Source organism: Rhododendron vialii, chromosome 7a (genome assembly GCF_030253575.1).
Source record: "Rhododendron vialii isolate Sample 1 chromosome 7a, ASM3025357v1".
Taxonomy (NCBI): domain Eukaryota; kingdom Viridiplantae; phylum Streptophyta; class Magnoliopsida; order Ericales; family Ericaceae; genus Rhododendron; species Rhododendron vialii.
The window spans coordinates 2,305,086-2,329,419 of record NC_080563.1 but is presented as its reverse complement, the minus strand read 5'-3'; the positions used below and the strand labels follow the sequence as shown (position 1 = coordinate 2,329,419).

The 24,334-nt window shown below is 38.5% G+C and overlaps 3 protein-coding genes and 1 non-coding gene across 7 annotated transcripts; 2 read left to right on the top strand and 2 right to left on the bottom strand.

Annotated features, from left to right (window-relative positions):
* Nucleotides 1–239: 239 nt before the first annotated feature.
* On the bottom strand, nucleotides 240–9,610 carry LOC131332284 (lysophospholipid acyltransferase LPEAT2). 2 transcript variants are annotated; one of them, XM_058366418.1, is made up of 14 exons: nucleotides 9,021–9,610; nucleotides 7,992–8,172; nucleotides 7,766–7,825; nucleotides 7,326–7,489; nucleotides 7,162–7,225; nucleotides 6,857–6,925; nucleotides 6,059–6,154; nucleotides 5,160–5,204; nucleotides 4,275–4,345; nucleotides 3,299–3,365; nucleotides 1,792–1,842; nucleotides 1,066–1,179; nucleotides 920–967; nucleotides 240–747 (listed from the first exon to the last, which is right to left on the bottom strand). In XM_058366418.1, the coding sequence occupies exons 1-14, from the start codon at nucleotides 9,470–9,472 to the stop codon at nucleotides 538–540; spliced, it is 1,692 nt and encodes a 563-aa protein (XP_058222401.1). In that variant the 5' UTR covers nucleotides 9,473–9,610; the 3' UTR covers nucleotides 240–537. The 2 variants fall into 2 exon arrangements, with proteins under 2 accessions (XP_058222401.1, XP_058222402.1); XM_058366419.1 differs by lacking the exon at nucleotides 920–967.
* Nucleotides 9,611–10,700: 1,090 nt separating this feature from the next.
* LOC131332285 (CRS2-associated factor 1, mitochondrial) lies at nucleotides 10,701–14,839 on the bottom strand. 2 transcript variants are annotated; one of them, XM_058366420.1, is made up of 5 exons: nucleotides 14,149–14,839; nucleotides 12,658–12,785; nucleotides 12,152–12,377; nucleotides 11,951–12,078; nucleotides 10,701–11,369 (listed from the first exon to the last, which is right to left on the bottom strand). In XM_058366420.1, the coding sequence occupies exons 1-5, from the start codon at nucleotides 14,714–14,716 to the stop codon at nucleotides 11,064–11,066; spliced, it is 1,356 nt and encodes a 451-aa protein (XP_058222403.1). In that variant the 5' UTR covers nucleotides 14,717–14,839; the 3' UTR covers nucleotides 10,701–11,063. The 2 variants fall into 2 exon arrangements, with proteins under 2 accessions (XP_058222403.1, XP_058222404.1); XM_058366421.1 differs by having other exon boundaries at nucleotides 10,701–11,282.
* A 2,924-nt stretch (nucleotides 14,840–17,763) lies between these two features.
* On the top strand, nucleotides 17,764–17,874 carry LOC131334945 (small nucleolar RNA snoR100). The gene has a single exon (XR_009202346.1). It is a non-coding gene; the product is annotated as a small nucleolar RNA snoR100 (small nucleolar RNA).
* A 529-nt stretch (nucleotides 17,875–18,403) lies between these two features.
* On the top strand, nucleotides 18,404–23,825 carry LOC131334108 (subtilisin-like protease SBT4.14). Of its 2 annotated transcripts, none has more exons than XM_058368985.1 (11): nucleotides 18,404–18,776; nucleotides 18,864–18,955; nucleotides 19,084–19,181; nucleotides 19,442–19,585; nucleotides 19,673–19,778; nucleotides 20,555–21,068; nucleotides 21,338–21,435; nucleotides 21,707–21,931; nucleotides 22,274–22,382; nucleotides 22,488–22,701; nucleotides 22,869–23,825. In XM_058368985.1, the coding sequence occupies exons 1-11, from the start codon at nucleotides 18,678–18,680 to the stop codon at nucleotides 23,411–23,413; spliced, it is 2,244 nt and encodes a 747-aa protein (XP_058224968.1). In that variant the 5' UTR covers nucleotides 18,404–18,677; the 3' UTR covers nucleotides 23,414–23,825. The 2 variants fall into 2 exon arrangements, with proteins under 2 accessions (XP_058224968.1, XP_058224967.1); XM_058368984.1 differs by having other exon boundaries at nucleotides 18,405–18,782.
* Nucleotides 23,826–24,334: the final 509 nt, after the last annotated feature.

Genomic DNA, 24,334 nt, shown 5'->3' with positions numbered 1-24,334 from the left:
CTTGTTCTCTTTACTTTTCAAAAAATTCCGCCTAGCCCTACTTCCAACATTTCTCTTTCTATCTCTCTCCATTTATTAGCCCTACTATTTTTCAAAAAAAAATTCAAAAACCAAACCAAACACAACATCAAACACTAAAAAGGGGACGAAAGGAGTAAAAAAAAGAAAAGAAAGAGCCTTAGCGAAACGGGCCCAAGATTGCAAGCACAAAACATAACACAACGTCGGAAAAAAGAAAATAAAGAGAGAATAGCACTTTCATTACTAAAATGTGGTATCACCATCCAATAACGAATGAAAACGTCAAAAATTTCGGAATTCGAGATAGCAAATGTGGTGGTTGTGGGATTGTAATGGTTCTGTAATATGTTTTACCTTTTCCTATGGATCTTTCACCAAGTAAACCACAGCAGTGTTTTTGTCATGTCTGCAAGAGAATAGCAAAAGAAACACAAAAAGAAGCCCCAAACAAGTACTAACCAAAATGTCAACGCAGTGACCTTCACTCCAGTCCCCTGTGAAAGCAGAAAAAAGGTTTCACAGAGCAGAACCAACAGAATACAGCTGACCCATCGAAACCGTCTTCTTCAACATCCCATCACAACTTCTGGCAAAGTTCTTGTGAACTAATAACTGCGGCGAGAAAAGCGCTATGAGCAGTGGATTTCTTCTTAAACAGGCACAAAAATCATCCTTACTGATCCTTCCATCACCATCGGTATCGAATAATCTGTAGAGTTCTTGCATCTACAAAAGTGAAGTTCAACAAAGGTTCGGTAGGCAAGAAATGACAGTCAGAAACTCCAACAAATTTGTTTCTTTTTTCCTTTCTTGTCTTTTATTATATATGGCGGTGATTGAAAGTTTCAAGAGTCGATTCCATACAGCCGTTAAACCAATAAGGAGGTCAGTTACTCACCTCATACTCATTCATGTTTGGAATTGCCCACCTAATGGAATTTCCAAACTGTGCCACATGCATATGCCAACCAAGAGAGAGCACAACTTAGAGCCTATCCCAGAACAAATATAAGAGAATGTCCTGGAAAAGAAAACAAGACATACTTCTCGTTCTTCAGAAATGCAATTGTTTCTGTCAGTTTGACACTCGGCAAAGGCTAATTCACAGGCTTGGCGGAATAATGGTTGCTTCACGACGTGTGCTGACCCATATAGGAACTGCAGCAGAATACATTTTCCATCCATGAGAAAGGCTTGCATTATATTGGTCCCTTAGGGACAACAAGATGGGACTAATGAAGGGTCTCAAAACAAACCATAATGCAAACCGGGAAAGTTGGACCAAAGCAAAAAAAACTACTGCACCAAATAAAACGTAATTTGATTTACTGAATATAGGCAAAGTGAGCAACTAGAGTGGTAGCCTGATGGTAGGCACCTTGTACTCCCATGCATTAAGTGGTGGTTTCAAACCCCACCCAGCACATTGACAATCCCCCGTGGTAGAGTAGAATAGGTTTCTTGCATTATTCAAAAAAAAAAGTGACGATTCATTCTTTTTTCTTCAATACTATCGAGGCAGTTGCGGTTTTAAACTAGGCATGCGTTAGAACCGATAGTAACAGAAACACATCATATTTGGCTTTATCTTAGTGGACATTGCTTGTATGATTGCCAAAAGAACAGTTTCATTTGCTCATCTGTCAACCACCATCAATTCCATACGCTTTCTCTAAAATATGCCTTTGGGAACGCAGTTATGAAGTCTAAGAAAATAAAAAGCTCCACAGAGAAACATTACGAATGTAATAATGCTACAGAGACCGTCACCTGTTTGAATGTTATTTTACCCTTCTTCTCCACGTCGAGGACCCCAAATATCTGCAACATTGCACAATCGTAACAGGATGGGAGATTAAATCAAGCAAAGAATAGCTTAAAAGATACCCAAAAATAACTTTCCAAAATCAGTAGCTAAAATTGTATTTGTTAGGTTCTGAAGACTTTAGCATGTAAACCAACATAATAACGACTCAGACATTAGTTTATGATCCACAACAGCAATATGCTATGGCGGTCAAGTAAATGCTGCAAACAAAACCCCAGAGATACGAAAGGGTAAGAGAACATGCTAAGCAAGTGAATAAACTCAAACTACATGGCAGTTCCCTTCTAATAAAAGAAACTTAGTACCGAATTATTTTTGGTTAAATATAACAGAGAAATAAATGACTTAGCTAATTATCATAGGCTCACAGTCTTGCAGTAGCTGGTGGCCTGGTGCAATTACGTCTTGGTGCTGCTTCTAGTATTGTTTCATGTATAATGCTTAAAAGAGGTTTTGATCAGGAGTGAGACCACAAACGGATTCTCTAACCTTTTCTATAAGAAGGTGTGAGATGAGAATGATAGCTCTGGGACTACATATATGGTAATGAGATGCTTTAAGGTGACGGTCAGAATGACAGAAGCTACCAATCCTGTTGTACAGCTACAGAATGTAAGTTCGCCAGTCTCCAAGTGGTCATGTTGATCCAAAGAAAACAGAATTGATTTTTCTAAGTGAAAACTCTGCCCTCATCCTTGTCGTGTAACAACTTATCAAGTTTGTATTTCCCTTTTCAAGCAGTGAATAATGTGCATCTGATGGAATTAATCCACATAAAACTACAATCACTTTCACTCCTTCACACCGCCCCTTCGGCCATTAATCTTCCGACTGTAAATATTAAAATTGACCATAGCATAAAATCCCCTAATTTGATATTGATGATTAGAAAATTTCTGTAACCATTGAAAATCCGTACCAACATCATCAGCCAGTGTTGAGTGCATGAAAAGTATCGGCATCTAATACACAAAAATCCTTCTTTAAACATCTGTCTTCCTTGCGGAATTGTTGCCTCAGCAGTAACTTCAAGAGAAGGAATTGCAGGAAATCAAGGAAGCACAATATCATTCCCGATAGAGATCCATGCCATATCTCAAATTCCGCCATTTCAGACAACCTATACTACATCTGATCTTGGATCACTACGATATCCATTTTATAATTCACATGTCACTCAGGCTTCATTTGGTTTTCAGCGTCTCACCCTTTTAAGGGGATATTTTCTTGTGTCCAAATTGCCAATCAAACTCCATTCCATAGATAGATAATAAACAATTAAGAAAAAGGAATCGCAAGTTCAAACAAAGAACAACAAAAAAGAACCAGCCAAGATGCTAACCAAAAAGGACTTTCAAGCATGGTGAGCAGTAAGCAGAAGGAAGAAAACTAGTATTCCTACTAATATCAGTGGGCTGCGTTAAAGGAGAAAATGACTTGGTAACTGACCTTTTCAGAAAGATTGCATGCCTTCAATCTCAGAACCCTTAAGAAGTCATGGATTTCGACATGTCCACTGTGAACAGAATGGAAACAGAGGGGAAACAGTTCTTGATCATCGCCAACATAAATGGTATTGAGGTATACATGAACTTGATGCATTTTGAAAAACTCAAAAAGGAAAACAAAGCATTGCAGGGTCACATATTGCAACCAGGAAAGACTTTAGAATGTCTAGATAAACAATCTGGGTGAAGTAATAACACAACAAAAAATTAAATCATTCACAAGTTGAATCACAACTTTAAAGGTGCCAACTGCCAATTCAACAATGCAATTGTAGAAGAAAATTAAGCATACAAGTTGGCAAGTAATGTCTACAAATACAGTGGAAAAAAGTCCAATACAATAATGATTTATAAATTTCACCGCAACACCAGAACTCTTTTTTTTTTTAACGGCGCAACACCAGAACTCAGTGCAACTAATATTGACAATTTTGGGGTAGGGGTTCGGATGGAAGGGGAGAGAGGCAGAGACAGAACAAGAACAGGATACATAACATATGCTTTCAAACTACAGATGGCATCGACACATTTAAACTTTGTGGTATAGAAGTTCTCCTTTGCGTCATTGGAATACTTGCAGCATTCATTTCAAAGCTACAAATATTATCTGGGTATAAACTAATAATAATGATCTCTATCTATAAAAGAATGGAACACGTGATATGAAAACAGTAAAAGTAGCAAGGATTCACCCATTCAAGATTCAAGCACCCTATCCAATAATCTTATGCCACAGACTTGAGGAAAACTAGATCGCACTATGGGATTTGCATGTGGTGGGTATGGCGTCATCGAAGAGATAGATGGACAACTCAAACAGCTTCAATGAAGGTTTGTCCCAGAAACATGCAGGCAAAAATGACAAAAACAACGTAAAATAGAATTATCCTTGATATTCAAGACTTCCTGCCGCATACCTAGAATCTGGATTCATGGAAAGAAATGTATCCAGAAAGTCCACAGCTTCCAAGCTGCTTAAATGGAATACCTGGCATACAAGATACACAATCAAAACCATAGTACCTTTCCGTTGAACAGCATAGATGATATGGAGATTACTAAAATTAACTTTGAACTAAATACTGTAAACGAAGAGATCAAATCAGAAGAAAATCCTCAAGCAAAACAACCTGCCCATCCCTGTCTCCAATTTCACTTTCTCCTCCTCCAACTATTCTCCTCACAGCACAAACAGCTGTATATATATACGTATGTGTGTATATATACATATGTATGTATGTATCATGTATGTATATATACGTATGTAGCCTATATATATGACTGCATATGTAAATCTATATGAGTCTTACAAGAAAAAACAGAAATATATACAGACATACATACTCCATACAAGAAAAAACAGAATTTTTTATAACAAAATTATAAATAGAAATATATATTTATATGTATTTATATATACACAAGTGGCGTGTCCCCCGCCGTGTCCGTATCCCCATTTGTTTTAGAATTGCCGTGTCACGTGTCCGTATCCGTATCCATGTCCGTGCTTCATAGGCTGAAACTGGTCCATCTTATCAGCAATTGCATGACCTTATGCAAGAAGAGCAGCTCGACCGATTGCCAGATACTTCAATCGAAAGTACTCCTCTAGCTTATGGGCAATAAGAATATGGAACTATGCCTTTCACAGATTCCATTCTGTTCAACAGTTAGTGTCAGTCAGCTTGAAGAGATGGTCAACAAGCTGTAGTTTAGCATTGTCCTCCATGACTAGCATTGTATCTTATCTAATCACTGGAAAAAACAGTATCAGTATATTAATCATTCAATTGAAAACTCACCGACTCCACCCTTGCCATTTCAACCGTGTAAACTGTGGGATTTTCCTGCATCCGACAAAAAATTCCCACAATTAGAGCTATTGGAGGACATCTAATAGCTCTAGTGCAATTTACATGTTCAGGTGTAGAGTTTGTTACGGGAAAAAAAAGTGTAATTTTAGTAGGCGGCATGATGCGGAAAGCTGTCAGAGTGAATAAGTGAAAAAGAAACCAATGAAGCCAAAGTTGCATCCAGAAAAGTGCCCAAGCAGTTCCATATCACTAGACAATAAGCACTCTGAACGAGTTTGAGCGAATGTTACTAAATCAGGCATATACACGGAGGAGCATGGCATTTTGGCGAGATAAAATACTCTCGCAGAAAAGTTGAAATATCCAGCCCAGAAATAATGGCTGCTTAGAAATTAGACAGACAAGAAATGCTAGATTGGTGCTTCCAAAATCTAAAAGGTGCATAAGACTAGCTCACTAGGCAAGATCCCAAGAAAACATCTTTAAGATTCCTCCCTAACAGTTGCAACTTATAACTCAAGGGTAGGACTAGTAAAGGACCCGAGCAGGCAGCTGAAGCCTCAGGTACATTTTGTTTAAAACTAGCAAGTTAGACTGCTTATATAAATAAATAAAAGTTCCAGGTCTGCAAAACATCCCATCGTGTAAGCAATTCTAAGCCTGACTTTCTACATTTTGGAAGAGAACTTCAAAGCCTAAAACATTTGAAAAAGAAAAAAAACATTTTTTTTAAATAAATACAATAATAACCCTGCACCTCATGCATTATGTGCCCAAATTGGGATAAGTTATATCAAGTTGAAGGGATGAAATCAGCACTTAATAAATGCTTGGGTAACTGCAGGACAAACTGTAAAAGGCATCACACATGGTACAATAAAGTGCACCTGTTTGGACTCAGAAGCTTTTGCAACCAGCATGAAATCCCCATAGGAATGAGATGTTTGTACAACATTAAGAGCAGTAGCAATAGCACGGCTAGTCTGCACATAAAAATAACAATTTCATCAATTCCAATTCAGGAATAGCTTAGAGAACAAAACAACTACAGCAGACCCTATACTACCAATCTGTACGCACTCATAACATTTAACAACTGATTTCATAAATGGATAAATTTTCAATCATTCGAAAAGATGAACAAACTAATCGGATAAACCCTTGAGAACATAAGCTTTCATTTAGTCAACAAAACATCACACAGTGTGTATGTTAATAATTTTGTTCTACTGGCTCAAGCTATTTCTTTTCTTTTCGAAATATTCTGAGAACAGAATCCACTACACAGACACATAATGGCATATCATCTCATTGGATATTAGTGCTGTTCAAAAAAAAATCTCATTGGATATTAGCATAGTCAAGTACTGGATAACAAAGATATGTAAAATTGAATACTTACAACAAATCAAGAAGAAATAAAATGAACAAAAGAAAGAAACTATAACATAAAAAAACAAAAAATAATCATATGTGAGTGTATAAAAAAATGTATATCAATTTGTGTTCTACATAATCTCTAGTGGAATTTAAAAAAAAAAGGATCTATTTATAATCTTTGACTAGTTGGATTAATGGATCGTCCAATTGAAAATGGTAACAGAATGCGTATACCATATTCTCTAAGAAACTTTCGTGTATAACCCAACATAGCAACAAGAATAAAACACATCATGAAGACTGACCCTCTGAGCAAAATGAGCAGGATTTTCCTTTCGATCTTCAAGTGGCGAAACAACTGGAAGATACTCTACCTGTACATTAAACAAATCACCTCAATCAACTTTTGACCAACAAGTAACTGCTGCATACCTAGGTCTAGCCGGATGCATAATAAGTATTGTCTACTGCAGACCTATGGTCTAACAAAATATAGATACGTCGAAGGTCAAAATTCAGATACTAGGTCGATAACTGCTGCATAGTTGTAGAAAACACTGCAATCGACTTTCCATGATCTTATTATGGAATTACGCTAACTACTACATACCTCCATGAAATTGTGGAATTGCGTGAACATTCTAAGCATGAGCTTCCCCAAAGCAATATTTCCCCTGCAAAAAGGCAGGCAATATGAAGCAGGTTATTAGGCAAAGCTATCACAGAAGGCAAAACTGTACTGGTTTTAAGTTTTCAACTAAAGAAAACTTTTACCAGGATTGGTCAAAGTGTACATAGGGATAGCGAACAATCACGGGCTGGACAGGATATCCAGGGACAAATGCTCCAACTTGGAAAGAAATGAGGAGTCTTCCATTTGTTGTGGTTCCCTCGGGAAATAAAAGCACACGAGGATATCTATCGGAAGAAGCCTTTCTCTGTATTAAGATCCTTGAAAGCACATTTCTGTATCAAATATCTAACACATTGACAAAACATAACACTGCTTATGCTTTTCCTAACAAAAAAAAATGTAGCAACTCCACGCATAAGTCCATTGAGGCATTGTTTCCTTTTTAGATGCTACCCATTTGAATGAGATCTAAACACATCATCACGTTCAAGCAATTTGAAAAGAAAAAAGACGAAACACGCGTTTAGTAAGATAAAAAGAATCAGAGTAAATAGTCAATAAAGACATAGAAACTTACTACCTTTATTTCAGCAACAGCATGTTTTCTTGATGATGGTGAAAACCTATTAACATATATAACCTGATACCATAGAGCAAAGATAAACCCCAAAACTAGTTAACGTAGATTTTAATCAGAAGCATAAAACTAAATTTGAAGCTTAGTGGCAGTAAATTTGCAAACAATAGAAAAAGGTAAGCCAGAAAAAAATAAAAGGCTATAACGAAGCAAAATAATAAAAGATTACCTGCATTGCTCTGATAATGGTTCCGACGAGAGTGATGGAATCATGAGACTCAGCAGCAACAATGGTGGGAAATAATTCATAGAAAAAGAAAATAGGTTCAATATATGATACATGGTTTGATACTACTATAGGAGCAGTCTCCCTTGGAACAGGTCTTCCTATGCGTTTTATCCAATGGTAGCTGAAACATACAAATAAAAAAGACGACCATATCAATACCACGAAAAGATCTAGCACGCCACCTATTACCCCTGCCAAACAGCTTCCAATCAAATGCGACAGGATACATAAATGATAAATCCAAAGTAATCGTTCAACCAAATTACAATTAACATTTTAACGAATGAGAGGGTGCTGGCAGGGGCACCACGGCACCCTTCAAAACTGTATTCGCCACGGTACCCTTCAAAAACCGTAATAGCTTACTTTAGCCATTTTAAAATTCCGTTTATTTTTACCATAATCCCTCAAAAGTTGACAAATACCTACATTTTGGCACCACCGTAATGTTAAACAATGCATTCACAAACTAACATTTGCAAAAGCGCAACGCATATGTACATAAAACCATAAATACCCACTGATAAACTCTCACTCTCTCCGCCCAAAAAGATTGTCCTGCAAATCGAAAACTGGAAACGAATACACTTTTTGTCAAAATGGAACCAACGAATACACTTTTTGTTTGCAATTTTCCAAAATTAGCAACCACCAAAAGGCCAAAGTTCCAATTGTACCTTTTAGTTTTTTGAGGCGGAGGAAATACTAAATTTAACACAAAACCAACCAAAAGGATATTTGTGAAACCGCTTTTCAATCAAAAAACTTTTAGTCAATAAAATGGGAAATTCCCGTAATGAGCAAACAAATTGGGACGGAGGGAGTATATTGAAACAACTCATTAAGCTACCAAGCAAATTGCAAAAAGAAAAGTTTGAATTTTTTTTAATAAAAGCTATCCTTTGACGGACCAATCTTTTGACAGATTTGGAACAATTTATGAAGTTTAGCCACACACAATTGACTTACCCAAAAGAAAAGAGTATACCCCGGGCACAAATCCGGGTGACCCACATGAGCCTACACCTCCATTGAGGCATTGGGTTCTCCTTATCCTTCCAACCCTGAAGAGCCAACTTCGTCACCACAAACCCAACAGATAAAGCCAACACAAACAATAAAATCCGAGCAATCGCAATGGGCAAGCAAACCAAGATCTTGAACCACTCGTAAACCCCTTCGATTCTCGGCGTGTGGTTGCGAAACGGGTCCACGGTGGCCAGCGGCGGCACGGCGAGCGGCCCACCGCCAAGAAACTCAAATGGGTTTTCAGTCTCCAAGTGGGTATTGTTAGTCTGGCCGTTTCGAGTGGTGGGTTGACGTGAGGGTTCTTGATCGACGGCTATGATCACTTGAGGCTCATCGGACGGCTGGGAGAGGCTGTTGTTGGGTAAGAGAGGAGTGATGAGGGTTTCCGCCATTGTTGGGATGTGGGGGAGACTGATGTCTGACGAGAGAGTGGGGAAAGGTTCGATGTGTGTGTGTGTGTGTGAGAGAGAGAGAGAGAGAGAGAGGTTTTAGAGAGGGAGGGATGAGTTTCGGACAAGGATGCGATAAATGTGTGACTCTGCGCACGCTGGTGGTGTGAATATTTGTAGAGATAGTACGATTACGTGAAACGGTGAAAGGGAAATTGTCCAACAAAAGGGGGAGGTGGCGTCATGCATTGCATAATCCATATGGTTAACATCAAGTGGTGTGTGGTAAGAGTATTTCAGGTGACGGACAGTATTTGCGAATTCTGAGAGGAGATTTATACACCGTTATATACGGAAATATTCGCTCTTCGTAGTAGTTTGTAGGGTCCTGCCATGCATTGCATATGGTAAACATCAACTGAATTTCCGTAGCACCAAAAAAAAAACATCAACTCCAATTTCTAGTTGTGGTGAAAGTATTGCTTTCATATAATTAGTGTATTTGTACTATTTGAGAGAGAATGAGATACGAATGTTATTAGTATGAAATACGGAGTATCCCCTTCCTCAGAGTGGGGTCCTTTTCTTCTGACATTTTTTTTTTTGGTTTTTTAGATGGGTGTCTTCTATGTTCAAACAAAAGAGGATTACCTTTTTCTTTTCTTTTGTGTAAAAGTTTCAATTTTAACCCTTTTTACCTGTTGTTTTTTTTATCATAACATGGGAGTTTTGGACTCATTTTTACGTGTGGTGTTTAAAAAAAAAAAAAAACCTCGTAAGCAATTGAAAATTGTTTTATAGTCAGGAAGGAAATGACAACCGTAGAGATTAAACTAAATTAACAAAATTATCATTGCATTCTTTTGGCCCTAACTTAAACTTAATTTAAATATGAAAATTGTGTTTATTTGAATTTTTTTTCACATTTTTTAATTTTGTGCCAAGCTTTTTGGGTTATTGATTCGTCTCAACGAGAAGAATCGAAAAAGTAAAATTTTGACACTTTTACCCAAGTAATAATGATGACCCAAGTAAAGAATCCAAGACCCTTTATTTATCCAATGATAATGATGATGACCTAAGATGCTCCTTCAAACCCACTTAATACTGTATTATTCTTTACCGACAAAACTTCCATCCAAAAAAAAGTCTTCAATATGTTATTGTCATGCTTTGTGACAGTTCGTTCATTAACCAAAATCCAAAAAGCAAGAGCTGATCCAGAACAAATACTGAAGTGAGAAAATCATTCTACTTATTTAATTTACATCTTTCACCTGTCCAAATAGGTGTCGGAACCGCCCAAACTCTCCCACCAACAGCTGATCCAGGCATAGCATATTTTTTACAATTAAACCCAACAGAGGTCTTCTATTGAATTGGATCATTTCCTCTAATGTACACTCCCTCCCCAGAACAAAAACCCCGTGCGGAAAAAGAAAAAAAGAATAAAAAGCTACAAAACTCGATGTCGATTTGGCCAACACCGAAACACCCATAAGAAGAATTGACAGACGGAACTTACAGCTCTGTTAGTTTGGTCCATCTAGCTAGATGAGACGACGGAGTGAACATGGACTGGTGCTTGTACGGTTCAACTGCTTGACTCGTCGCCTGAATGGAAGCCGTGCCGATTGCTGTCATCATCTGAGCTTTCCTGTTCTTCTGGACCACTATCGGAATCATTTTCGGGATTGTCAAATGGTTCGCGAATGGGGAAGAAGAAATCTCCCTCTATCGGCTTATAGTCCTTTCCCCTCCAAACCACGATCTGTTCCTTGTCAAATGTCACCAGGAAACAAGGCACCAGGTCCTGAATGGGAATGGCAGAAAGAAGTGGAAGACTAATTCGTGAAAGCAGCAATGTGCAAAACAGTATATAAACAGTCCCCTTTTGCTCCTTGCCAAATAAGAAAGAGGGAAAGAAGGAAAAAAAGAATCATAAACTCTCAATTTTGGCACCTGATGCCATCACATCATAACCCCACAATAGTTAGACATATATAGATATCTTCATAAGTATGTTGTAACATTATAAACTCATAAACAATAAGTTAAGTAATCAAGCCCTTCACTAAAAAAAGTTGAATACATATAACAGAAGAGCCATGTAACAAAAGCCACACTAAGTTAAGTAATCATCGCAAACTTTACGAACTTGATTTAGCAGAACAGAGTAAAGTCCTCTTTCTACCAGTTTATGCTCATATTTCAATGCAGTTCAATCAACTTCGGGGTAACTATAACTGATTAAAACTGACATAAGGCTTCATGAACTTCAAGATCCATAAAGATGCTATGGAAACGTTTCTAGACAAAATTAATTCAAACTCCAACATGGTGAATGCTGTCACACAAATATCCAATACGATAAGATCTATCTAATATGTGATATTTTTTTTTAGATCGGCCTATCTAACCCAAATTGATAAGTAATAGGACGACCACAAGGTGAGATTGAATGAAAAGGTGCAGTTTTACCCTCAGTTTGAAGCCTATTTTCTTGTAGTCACTCTTTTCCAGGCCTTGGCAATCAATCCGAACCAAATCATTAGCAAGAAAAGCATCTCGAACCATAGGTACAAGGCTACCATAAAAACCATTTTTAGCTGCATTTGAAACTTACATGTTAGATACCATTTACTGTGATGGTAATGAAGCTATAAGAGAAAAGAAGTTTACCAAGCCTTGTTAATGGGGGAACAGCTAGTCCTTTCTTTCTCATTTCCTTTGTTTCTTCAATGCTCAGGCCATCAATTGTAGTTTTGATAAGCCTTGGATATACAGGATCTTGAGGCTTCCAAAGCATTAAAGGAATCGTAGGTCTCTTCCTGGGATGATAATTCCGGCCCCTGTACAATACGAGTAGACCACCATGCCTATGGATAATCTTGCCAAATGTTTTATCCTTCAATACAAAATATAAACACGTCTTATGTATTCCATGTATATAAATAGTTCATACTAGTAAACTATGGACAAAGAGGTGCAATAGAGTCATAGACCATGGTGCACAAAACTCATGAAGCAGAAACAATGACAAAAATATAAATGTGAAATGCAAGTGGTTATGTGACTTATGTCCAAAAGGAATTGGCTACATGGCTACTGCTCCTTCCTAAGTACCTCACTGTAAAGTATGAAACCAAGAAAAGAAAATGGCGGTAGACTTTGGGTAAATAAAGTACCTCAAGTTGAGTGCAGACATTTTTCATATCAACTGTGGGTACACCCATACACTTTATCCTCACTGCCTCAGCATGTTTCCAGTGGTTATGGATGTCATTCAACATGTTGTGTGTTAAACCATCCCTCCCTACAAAGGGAAACAGGAACTCAAAATGTGAGGGGAGAGGAAAAGACACGGAGACTTATGTGATATTCCAACTCTTATTGCAAACTACAGCTAAGAGTAAAGAGTGAGATTCTAACATCCTAAAAGTATGGTCTATAATACACTCTAAGAAACCCACTCAGGCTGGAGTTCAGACATCAGAGGCCTACTTTCCCCACAGAGAAGTTTGCTAAATTGGAAGAGAGTACAAAAGATACCAGATGCATTACCAAACAATTCCATGGGTTTCTACTTTTAACTCTTCAAGCTGTATGACGGAAATGAATCATTTTCAACATGAGAGCATGAAAAACAGATGATCAAATTCCTGTAACAGACTCCCAATTTATTGGAAACAAGGTCTAGATTCATGTGGTTGTTTTCGCTGGGATATCTAATCCTCAAATTGAGGAAACGTGTCCTTTGTCTTATTGACTCAAAAAACAGAAGAATCAAATTGCACATTATGAAGCACTAATGCATATCAAACTCCATTCCAAAAACATAGTTAACTGAATTTTGAAGTTCTACATAATCTTTGACCATTCAAATCTATGATTCATTTCACTTAATTTGCCAGGCATTGATATACAGTTCAAAGAAATTACATTACTCAAGGAGTTTGATCTGCTATAAGCCTAAATGTCAAGCTACTCGATCAAACTAAACGTCTATAGGCCATGTTTATTGACTGGACTATTGTATACGGGGTGGCATTCCCTTAATGCCTTCTTAATTATATTATCTCTAACTTATCAAAAAAAAATTAAATGTTTATTGACTGCACTACCAGTGACCTGACCTATAACTATTCCAACTAAAATTAATAGGTAATGGATTGACAGCATCTCGTGATTTGGACGGTTAGTTATCCGACGCCACCCGCTGATACTCCCAATCCAATAGTTGGCTTCAAATCCCAATAATGATCTCTCACAACAGTTATAATCCAGTCTCGTGCCTAATTTGGCCAATCAAACAGGCCCATAATCTCTCCAATATACAACAGTTTCAATTCACGAGAACCTACATCAGTTTGCTATTGCTCCAAGTTGCACGATAAAGATTGAATGTTGTCTGACAACTTCACTAACAACACAATACCACTACCAACAAACTTGTTCAAAGAGACTCGTTCAGTAATCATTTTTTAGCTAGAGTTTTAACTTGTTTAGCAACCAAGCCGAGCACGAACCTAAAAAAGCTCGGCTTGACTCGTTTGCACCCCTAACTCCTAAACAAGGATTGAAAGAGCGAGCAGTTCTATTGGATGATTATGTGTAAGATTTGATTAAAGCTATATACATCAAAAATAAATTAAACACAATAAAAAAATCAGCATTACCCAGATTAATCTGCCGCTTAGTTCTCCCCCTCTGACACCTATCAACCAGCACTTTCCTCTCAGCATTCGTCAACTCCTCCCCCAACACGTTCTCTCTCATCCTCTTCCTCTTCTCCTCCAACTTCGGGTCCTCCCTCCCCTCCTCTACGTTCTCCACCCTCGGGTCCACAACCGGCGCACACACCCCGGTCCACGGCCGGTCCAGACGGTCTGGCCCAAACGGCGAGTACTTGGGCTCGCGCAGCCCAATTGGCCGCACCGAGGGACTGCTCTCCGTGTAACTGAACCGGAAGTCGAACGGCAGGTCCGAGTGCCGCCGCGGCTTCGACCCGGTGCGGTCGAGCGATGAGGGCGGGCGGTAGGGCGGTTTTTTCTTCTTTTTTGTGGTGGGGTTGGGATTAGAGTTAGGATTATGGTTTGGGTGGAGAGAGAGTGGAGGTTTGAAGGAGTACTTGTCGTAGAGGTTTGAGGAAGGAGGGGTGGTGGTGGTGGAGAGGTGGCGGCGCGTGAGGGAGAAACGGATTAGGATTTTGAGGTGGCGAGTGGTTCGAGCGACGGAGATGAACATATTTTGGTGACGGCCGAGATTTGCAGGGGGAGGTTTTCGGTGAGAGAGGAGAGCAAGAACACTGAAGAGGGGGAAAGGATTTGATTTTGTTTTCAGTTTATTTCAATTTACGAGCACAATTTTAAAACACAATTATAAATAATAGTACGACGTGGATAAAAAAAATAGTGCTACGATCGAAACCGTTTGATGCACCAACAAGGACAGTACTGCAACCGAAATCGTTCTCTATCTCCGTAGTTGTATTTTAAAACACAATTATAAATAATAGTACGACGTGGATAAAAAAAATAGTACTACGATCGAAACCGTTTGATGCACCAACAAGGACAGTACTGCAACCGAAATCGTTCTCTATCTCCGTAGTTGCATTTTAAAACTGTGATGGTAGCATTGCTCTTTTTCAATTTTATTTTTTTTTTATTTTCAGGTTCGCGGAAAATTTAATAAAGTGAATGAGATTAAAGTTATAGATATAAGTTTTCACACCGACCAATACCGGCGATACGCAGCTGTTTTTCACACAATTCATATCTTATTCCTCTAATTTTCATCTTGAATTCGAGTCAGTACCTATCATACCGAAATATACCGGCCAGTATTTTCTTGCATAAGTTTACTTGTCATACCATATTTTTAAGAGATACAATACTAATTACTAATTTTCTTTTTATTAAAAATTGATAATTTCTCTCTTAATAGACGAGCTTCATAATCATTACTATTACTTGTTTTAGTGTCTATTCTTAATGTTTCGAGCTCTTCAAGCATGTGTGTACGCATACATATTCGATATGCAATTTTTATAACACAAAATTTGAAACAGTACGTACTTTAAAATTGAAATTATTATAAATGTACATACTATCTTACCAACAAAAAAAAAAATGATACCGTTTATGGTATGGTATTCATAACCTCGTGCAGATGTCTTCAAGTAAGTAAACGTAAGGTTATCACATAAATAATGAAAGGAGATTACGAAACTCTAAGAAACAAGAGAAAAAAAAAAGAATGGAAAATTCTTACCTTCTTATTTTGCCAATTATCTATATGTTTCTCTTATTTTCAGGAGAGATAGTGTTTCCTTTGCTATGTTTGGTGGATGACAATAAAATTTGTCTCGGTTGGACTAGAAATGCCCCCATAATAAGAGCATCTCCGGTCCTTACCTTTCTTTATTTAACCCAAAATTTGAGTAAAACCCTCCTAAACCTCCCTCTTCTCTTTTATTCAAACTTATACTAAATCAAGTTTTACTCAAGTTTTTTACCCAATTATGAGAGACTAACCTTTACTCAATTTTTAAAAGGCTATTTTGTACTCCTCAAATTTATATATTTGCCATGAACGGAGCTTTTACTCAAATTTATGCATAGATTTGAGTTTACCATCACTTGCTAGATACCAAATGAAGCTAAGTTTAGTACTCTTTTTTTTTAATCAAAAACATTTTAACATTTGAAGATTGGAACCATCCAAAAAATTACCGCTTTTTTTTGTTCCTCTTCTTAAATACTACTACTAGTAATGAACATGACTTCTGCCAGTATTGTTTCGCTAAAATATTGCAACGTAAAGATCAATACTCCATCATTGTACGAGTAAACAATCAACTCCGCAGTGGGAGGAAGAAGACCCTGAGAAGTTCAAAAGGCATGCTAGTTTTCTGAACTTATCGGTGCATCGAACAGCTCCAGACGTACGTAGTACTATCCGTAGTTGTATTTTAAAGTTGTGTTTGTACACTTTTGATTGAAAGAAACTGAAAACGAAAAGAACTTACCCAAAAAAAAAAAAAAAGACATGCCAGTCAACAAAAAGAACTCGAGAGGTCATTAGCTGTTTTTGCTCTTAATCCCAATGATATTCCTTTTTCTCATTTTTGGTGGAAAACTCATTCACTAGCATTTTTCTGTATTTTTCCGCCCAGTAGTGTACATTGAGCGCGCACTTGTACTATGTTTTATTCAATATATGATATGTTTCGCGTTCTAAAAAAAAAACTATCATTTGATGTTTTCTTAAATTCTTGGTATCAAAATTGTTACTATTTGGAAATTTTCACAAGCGAAAAGGTAAGATCTCAAATCAAGAACTACTACACCTGAAAGCCAACAAAGCGATTTGCTTTTGTTAAATCACACCAAAATCATTTGGTATAAAAATAAATAAATAAATAAAAAGTTCTCTTTAGCGAACTTTCAGCTCTTTTTTTTTTTGGCAAATTTTTGTAGTGGTCCCTTTAGTTTTATGGTTGTCTCAATTTCGTTCCTCTAGTTTCAATGGTCTCAATTTCGTCCCTGTAGTTTGTTTTACGTTCCAAATTGGTAAAATCGTTAACACTGTTAATAAAACTAACGGAAAAAATATAATTAAAAAATTAAGTGCTCCAATTTTCAATCCGATTGAACCGGTGCAAAGATCTTATTTTTTTGATCATTTTATCCTAGATGGTCATAATGGATTTTTGGCTCTTAGGTCTTTCAATGAGTACCCTAAGAGAGCCCTGAAACTAAATAACGAGTCTTCGGGTGCTCGTTGAAAGGCCTTAGAGCCAAAAATTCATTACGACCATCTAGGATAAAATGATCAAAAAAATAAAATCTTTTCACCGGTTCAATTGGATTGAAAATTGGAACACTTAATTTTTTAATCATATTTTTTCCGTTAGTTTCATTAACGGTGTTAACGATTTTACCAATTTAGAACATAAAACAAACTACAGGGACGAAATTGAGACAATTGAAACTAGAGGGACGAAATTGAGACAACCGTAAAACTAGAAGGACGACTACGAAAATTTACCTCTTTTTTTTTCTGTCCTTGCAGTCAGAAAAAAAAAAAAGAAGAAGAAGAAGAGGAGGAGGAGGAGGATGACTTGTATTAGAATTAAAGCAAAAGGGTTTCATGACGTAATTCCCTCTTTGTTTAAAAGCCACTTCTTTAATCAGATACTGGGACATAGTAACATTCTAGAATCATTCGATATAGGTTAAAGAAACATTGATATTGTGCATTGATGATGCACTGCACTGGGTATGAATGAAGGAAGGAAGCAAGGTAACGAGCACATAAATTGAATCAAGTACCTCTATGTCTGCCTTCTCTAATGTCTTTCGGCTTTGATTTGGGGGGCATGGTTCCGTAATACAAAGTCCATTGAGTTCCTCAACTTTTAGGGATGCAAACTTTTGTGGTGGAGCTGCCAACTTTGTGCCCCCGCCCATACCTCATCGATGGCGGATGGATTACATGGGTACTCTTACTGCTGCGGTGGTTGTTAAACGAAAAACATTGAATGTGTCAATAGTGCTCACATAAACATGTATACGTGTTCGCGAACACGTATATGTTGGTATTCAAATGCAATTGGAACGGTCTAAATTGGTGGATGACCACTCAAATTTAGAATATCTAATGTAATAAATTCTTACTTTCTGATCACCACTAAACAACATGATGCCTAGTTAACAAGCAACATTCCTATCATGGTGTGTGACTCTAAATTGTTAACTATAAACACTGAAAAGAGGTTAATCTTTTAGAAAAGTAAGTTAACTGATCCAATGATCAGAGACATTTATGATGCCCCCATGTTTGTTAGGCCAAGGACCATATAATTTATCCCCCAAATTGCACCATCCAAACAGAGCTTTAATAAGACACAGAACATCCAAATGGTGCACAAAGTTTCCCTCTTCCTCCAAAGAGAAGTAAAAGTAGTCGTGAGCCATACTTATCTTTAGCCCAAGAGTACAAAACAACCAAAATTGTGTGGATATTTGATATATCTTCACAGCTAAGAAGCTAAACCTGTTTTTGTGCTAAAGATATCCTTCTTGTTCCTTCTAATTCAGTGTTTGGTGGGGTTCTTGCTATTTATAGAAAAGGAGTATAAGCAGCAGATGGATAGCTCAATTCAACAAATGTAAACCCGAACCTTTCGTACTGCAAAAAAATGTCGCGAAGAGAGCCATACGTCCTTTCTCTTATATTTTTTTCTCATCTTTTCCTTACACTGATCAGTCTTGTCGCTGTAAACGGAGACACTCAGAAGGTTTCGGTACTTAGCTTTGCTTAATTACCTCTTGAGTGTGATAGGTGTAGTTTTTAATGGCAAATAATTTGATCAAGTGAATTTCAGGAATTCTACATTGCTTTCTTGAGGGATCAACCGGATGAGGTAGAATCTGTATTCCAATCGCATATTAATCTCCTCTCAACTTTGAAGGGAAGGTTAGTTTAGCTTCTGTTACTTTGTTCTACTCATGTGTGTATATATATTGTATGCATTCATGCAAGAAGTCTCCGTGGCATGGTGCGTGTATTATTCGATAAACGTATCGGTTTCTTGATTGAGACAGTGATCTTGATGCCGAGGAGTCACTTGTCTATAGCTACAACAGAAGCTTCAATGCGTTTGCAGCAAAGCTGGATGAAGATGAAGCCAACGAGTTATCGAGTACGTGTGTTTTTGGAACTGCTTTTTCTTTCTTTCTTTCTCTCTTCCTTTCATCTTCTGTGTTTCTCTTTTGGTTTTTGGAAACGCAACGATGAAAAGTTCAAACTCACACGTCGTTTTCATTAATTTCGGAAACATCTAACCAAAAATAGTTTTCGTAAACAGTTATTCAAACTGGTTTTCCTTGCTTTTCGGAATGCAAAGGCAGAAAACAGGATGCGATGACGATTCCAATCATGTCTGTTTGAAATTTTGTTCAGGCATGGACGGTGTGCTTTCGGTTTACCCTAACCGGTATCACAAGCTGCACACCACAAAGTCTTGGGAATTCATTGGGTTACCTCAGACGGCACGAAGAAACGTAAAAAGGGAGAGCAACATCATTGTGGGGCTATTAGACACAGGTTCGAGAATTTATTTTAACATTCACTTGGTAACAAGTGGTTGTTTTTTGTTGTAACGAAAGATAACCATGATGCTGTTTTTGGTAGGGATAACTCCAGAGTCTGAGAGCTTTGCAGACAATGGATTAGGACCTCCACCTGCTAAATGGAAAGGAACCTGCGGCCACTTTGCCAATTTCTCAGGATGCAACAAGTTCGTTCATGTCCTTTTCATACTCCATCGTTATCGATCCTTTCTACCGCACTAATGAACTAGTGGTAAAAAAGGAAAAACCTAGGGTCAAAGCACCGTGCTATTGATTTTTATGTCCACACAGAGTGGAAAACCATCCTAACCCGCGTTCTCTTTTGAATTTTGGCATATATTAGTGTGCATGATTCATGAACTTGAACGACATACCTTGACGCAGTTTCTTCAGTAATCATGGTCTTTTCGGTCACAAATTGCTGTACCAGTAAGAAGATTGTTTTTAACAGGTTTTCCTCGAAAGCAAACTGTTATTGACATCACATGAACTTTGTACACCCCTCCAAATTGCTGCTGTTCTGGTTAGAAGATTGTTTTAACAGGTTTTCCTCAAAAGCAAACTGTTATCAACGTCAAATAAACTTTGTACACCCCTCCATAATACTAATACAGTTGGATTTTGGAAACAACCTCTGATGATTTAAGCTAAACTTTGTAGCAAACTGATCCCACGTTGGAAGCCTACACAGATGACTTTACGCATAAGTAAGAGTCGTAAAACCGAGTTGCTATCTCCTTGGCTAGCTCTTTAGAGTGAGCTCCTGTACTTGCTACTTATAGTATCAAGCCAACCCTTGACACCATCTTATTTTATGTCCGCACGAAATACCCAATTTTCTCTATAATTTTTCTGGTTTGTAGGCTCTTAGTTTTTCAAAGAACATAACTTATGTCGATTTTTCTTTGCATGGCTACCTTGCTGTTGGTATTCTTGATCAAAGGAAGCTCATAGGAGCCAGATACTTCAAACTGGATGGCAATTTAGACCCAAATGACATACTATCACCCACAGATGTGGATGGCCATGGGACGCACACATCCTCAACCCTAGCTGGAAATCTAGTCCCAAATGCAAACCTCTACGGGCTAGCAACAGGGACTGCCCGTGGGGCAGTGCCTTCTGCCAGGGTAGCCATGTACAAGGTGTGCTGGGCCAGCTCTGGTTGCTCGGACATGGACATTCTGGCTGCCTTCGATGCTGCTATTCACGATGGTGTCGATGTGATCTCCATATCCATCGGTGGGGTCTCCGGTGACTATGTCACGGACTCCATAGCGATCGCGTCGTTTCACGCCATGAAGAATGGGATCATCACTGTTGCATCTGCTGGAAACGACGGACCCCGTGCGGGTACGGTGTCGAATAACGCGCCGTGGATGTTTACTGTTGCTGCTAGTGGCATTGATAGGGAGTTTAGGAGCAAAGTTGTGTTGGGAAGTGGCAAAACCATATCTGTAAGTGCTTTCTTTTTCATCTCTCTCTTGACTCTCTCTGACATAGGCTAAAGATACTAAATTTAACAGAATGCAGTGATGACAGAAACACTTGACTTATATATAAACACACTGCTAACAGAAAAACATTCCCTGGAAAAAAGGTCAGTCTGGAAAATTTTAACGAACCGAAGTAACGGCACTGCCATACGGAAGTTCAATGTCTAGGAGTAAAATTAGAGTTAGGTGGATATTTACACGGTGAACCGACAGTTCTGTTATGCGTGCAGGGGATCGGGGTGAGCCTATTTGACCCAAAGCAAAAGCCGTACCCTCTAGTCAGTGGGGATGGGGTGGCCAAAAATTCTGAAAGCATGGACAATGCAAGGTACTAATGAATCTACAGGATCCGGCTCCCCTCCGTTTCAGGCGGGAAATGGAAATGTACATTCCAAGATCGATGGCTGTTAACGATCCAAATAGACGATCTTTGTATCAATCTTGATGGACGTTTTATAACGTTATGCTTTTGAATTGAAAATCTCCATTTCCTGCAAGAAATGAAAAGGATCTTGGTCTGTGTTAAATGATTATTGAGCATTCGAGAAATGCATGGTGAATCGATTGAAGGATTAACTCCATTTCGGTATATTTTCAAGGTTCTGTTTTCAAGAGTCGATGGATCCTCGCAAGGTGAAGGGAAAACTTGTGCTCTGCAAGCTAGGAATTTGGGGTGCTGATTCTGTTGTGAAAGGGTTTGGTGGTGTTGGCGCCATCATTGAAAGTGAACAATTTCTGGATGCTGCCCAAATTTATATGGCACCAGCAACCATGGTGAATACTGCTGTAGGCGAAACTGTCAGCGAATACATCAACTCCTCAAGGTAACAAAATGGTGTTTTTAAGCTAAATGAACGATAGAAAGTCTCTGCCCGGAAGCAATTTCATATTACGACCAAACATGGAACAAATGACTTTTCCAAAGAAAACGTTTTCACTCGAAACAAATGGGGTACTAAGACCCCTGAAGTTTTCCAGAGAAGTGTCGAGAGCGTTTATCTAGATCGGGACTGCACTCTGCCCGATTGAATGCAATGCTGTTGGCACGCTGCATTTTGAACACTTTTCTGTTAAGCGTTCTTAAGTCAGTAGCTTTTCTGGAAGAGACTGATGAGTAATGATGGCTTCTTCAAAGAACAAATAACTGATTTTCTTGAGAAATTTAGATCACCATCGGCAATGATATACAAGTCCCAGGAAGTTCAAATCAAAGCCCCATTCGTTGCTTCATTTTCGTCTCGTGGTCCAAATCCAAGATCTGAACACCTACTCAAGGTACACATAATTATGTGGATCAACATCTTGACCCCTAACCAAGAGGCCAAGCACTTTGTTTACTGAACTCGTTTTTTTTTTTTGTGACTAACATTATTGGAACAGCCTGACATTGCAGCTCCAGGCATAGACATTTTAGCATCATATACTCCTATAAAGTCTCTTACCGGGTTGAAAGGCGATACCATGCATTCCAAATTTACACTCATGTCTGGGACTTCTATGGCATGCCCTCACGTTGCTGGGGTCGCGGCCTATGTCAAATCATTCCGGCCAAATTGGTCTCCCGCAGCAATAAAATCAGCCATAATGATCACCGGTAAAATCAACCAACCCTCTCTTCTTGAGTAACATTTAGTAGAAAATTAACATATATATCAAACCATGCAACTTGTAATTTACTCCATTTTTTTGGCATTCCTTTTTACCCTTTCAACGTTTTTTTTTTTCATCGTGGCTAAACCTTTCTTGAAATTCTCATCAAAGCAACACCTATGAGCTCAAGGGTGAACAAAGAGGCAGAATTCGCCTACGGTGCTGGTCAAGTGAACCCAACCAAGGCACTGAGCCCAGGCCTAGTCTACGACATGGACGAGATGTCCTACATCCAATTCCTATGCCACGAGGGCTACCCCGGATCGTCCATAGCAGTTCTAGCCGGCTCAAAATTCATAAATTGCTCAGCTCTGCTTCCCGGAGTTGGCAGCGACGCTATCAACTATCCAACCATGCAACTTACCTTAAAGAGTGATCAACAGCCAACCGTAGGTGTTTTCAGACGGATAGTCACTAATGTTGGCCCTTCCCAGTCCATCTACAATGCCACCATTAGAGCTCCCCAAGGAGTTGAAATTACAGTTAAGCCCATGAGTCTCTCGTTCTCTCGTGCCTTGGAAAAGAGGAGCTTCATGGTTGAGGTGAAGGCTAAGACAATAAAGGGCATGGAAATGAGATCAGGTTCACTTATATGGAGAAGCTCAAGGCACATTGTGAGGAGCCCTATTGTTGTTCATGATAGTCCAGAAGATTAGTAGGCCAGATCAAAATATTAGTGAAAGAAAGTGAAGGAACAATAAGTATGTATGTTTGTATACACATCAGTACACAGGTACAAATTGTGTAGCAATTTGGTTACACAATTTGGAGATGCTGTCAATTACTCAGAGACTACCGTAACGATATTAGCTACGGAACCAGGTTGTAATGTGGGGGTGTCATGGCGTGAAATTATTTTATGCTCTTGGAGTAATGTGGAGCTCACAGAAGTATGCAGTGTTGAGCCCCTGTGGAGCAATGCTCCTGGAGCATGGAATAATCACTCTGCCAGGACAGGTCCCCACCTTTGTGTAGCACCATTGATGCAGTATTTTGTAGTGGCATATCTCACTGTGAAAGTATGTATTTAGCACCCTTGATTTCCAAAAAAATCTTCCAAGACCATAATCCCACAAGTAAGGCTGATAAATCAACCAAGCTATCTAGTTTGAGCTAGGGTTTGCTTGTTAAAAGCTTGTTCTACTCGTTTATTTACAACAACATGATATCAAAAGTTTCCGTAACGAGCAATAGCTTCAATTAAACTCTCTCTGTAACGACTCGCGCCAACTGACCTTCTTATCTTTAACCTAACCATGTGGCTCAAAAGATTAATCTTAAATTAATAGTAACTGGACTCTCACACTCTCCCTCTCGAACGAGGCAATGCCTAAAAACAAAATGGTGGCATCGTGTTTGAAAATGTCCTTAAACACCCAGACTAGACACGTGAGTTATTAAAAAAAATTGTCCTAAAACAGTTCCATGGGTAGGTTGAGCTGTCCACCTATTTTAGAACCTTCACTGGAATCTTGTACCAGTCCGACCTAGTGTGACCTTTTCTGGTTAAACAACAAAATCAGTGGGACCCAAACAAGGGAAGGTCACAACTCACCAACCAATAATTTTACACCTTT

Coding starts and splice junctions, on each gene's coding strand:
- LOC131332284 (XM_058366418.1), bottom strand. CDS start 9,472: ATGGCGGAAACCCTCATCACTCCTCTCTTACCCAACAACAGCCTCTCC. Junction 1,843..3,298: donor CATGCAATCTTTCTGAAAAG/GTCAGTTACCAA, acceptor GCAATGTTGCAG/ATATTTGGGGTCCTCGACGT. Junction 1,180..1,791: donor GTAAAATAACATTCAAACAG/GTGACGGTCTCT, acceptor ATTCTGCTGCAG/TTCCTATATGGGTCAGCACA.
- LOC131332285 (XM_058366420.1), bottom strand. CDS start 14,716: ATGTTCATCTCCGTCGCTCGAACCACTCGCCACCTCAAAATCCTAATC. Junction 12,786..14,148: donor TAAGCGGCAGATTAATCTGG/GTAATGCTGATT, acceptor TTCCCTTTGTAG/GGAGGGATGGTTTAACACAC. Junction 12,079..12,151: donor TCCCCCATTAACAAGGCTTG/GTAAACTTCTTT, acceptor TTTCAAATGCAG/CTAAAAATGGTTTTTATGGT.
- LOC131334108 (XM_058368984.1), top strand. CDS start 18,678: ATGTCGCGAAGAGAGCCATACGTCCTTTCTCTTATATTTTTTTCTCAT. Junction 18,783..18,863: donor GAGACACTCAGAAGGTTTCG/GTACTTAGCTTT, acceptor AGTGAATTTCAG/GAATTCTACATTGCTTTCTT. Junction 19,586..19,672: donor TGTGGGGCTATTAGACACAG/GTTCGAGAATTT, acceptor TGTTTTTGGTAG/GGATAACTCCAGAGTCTGAG.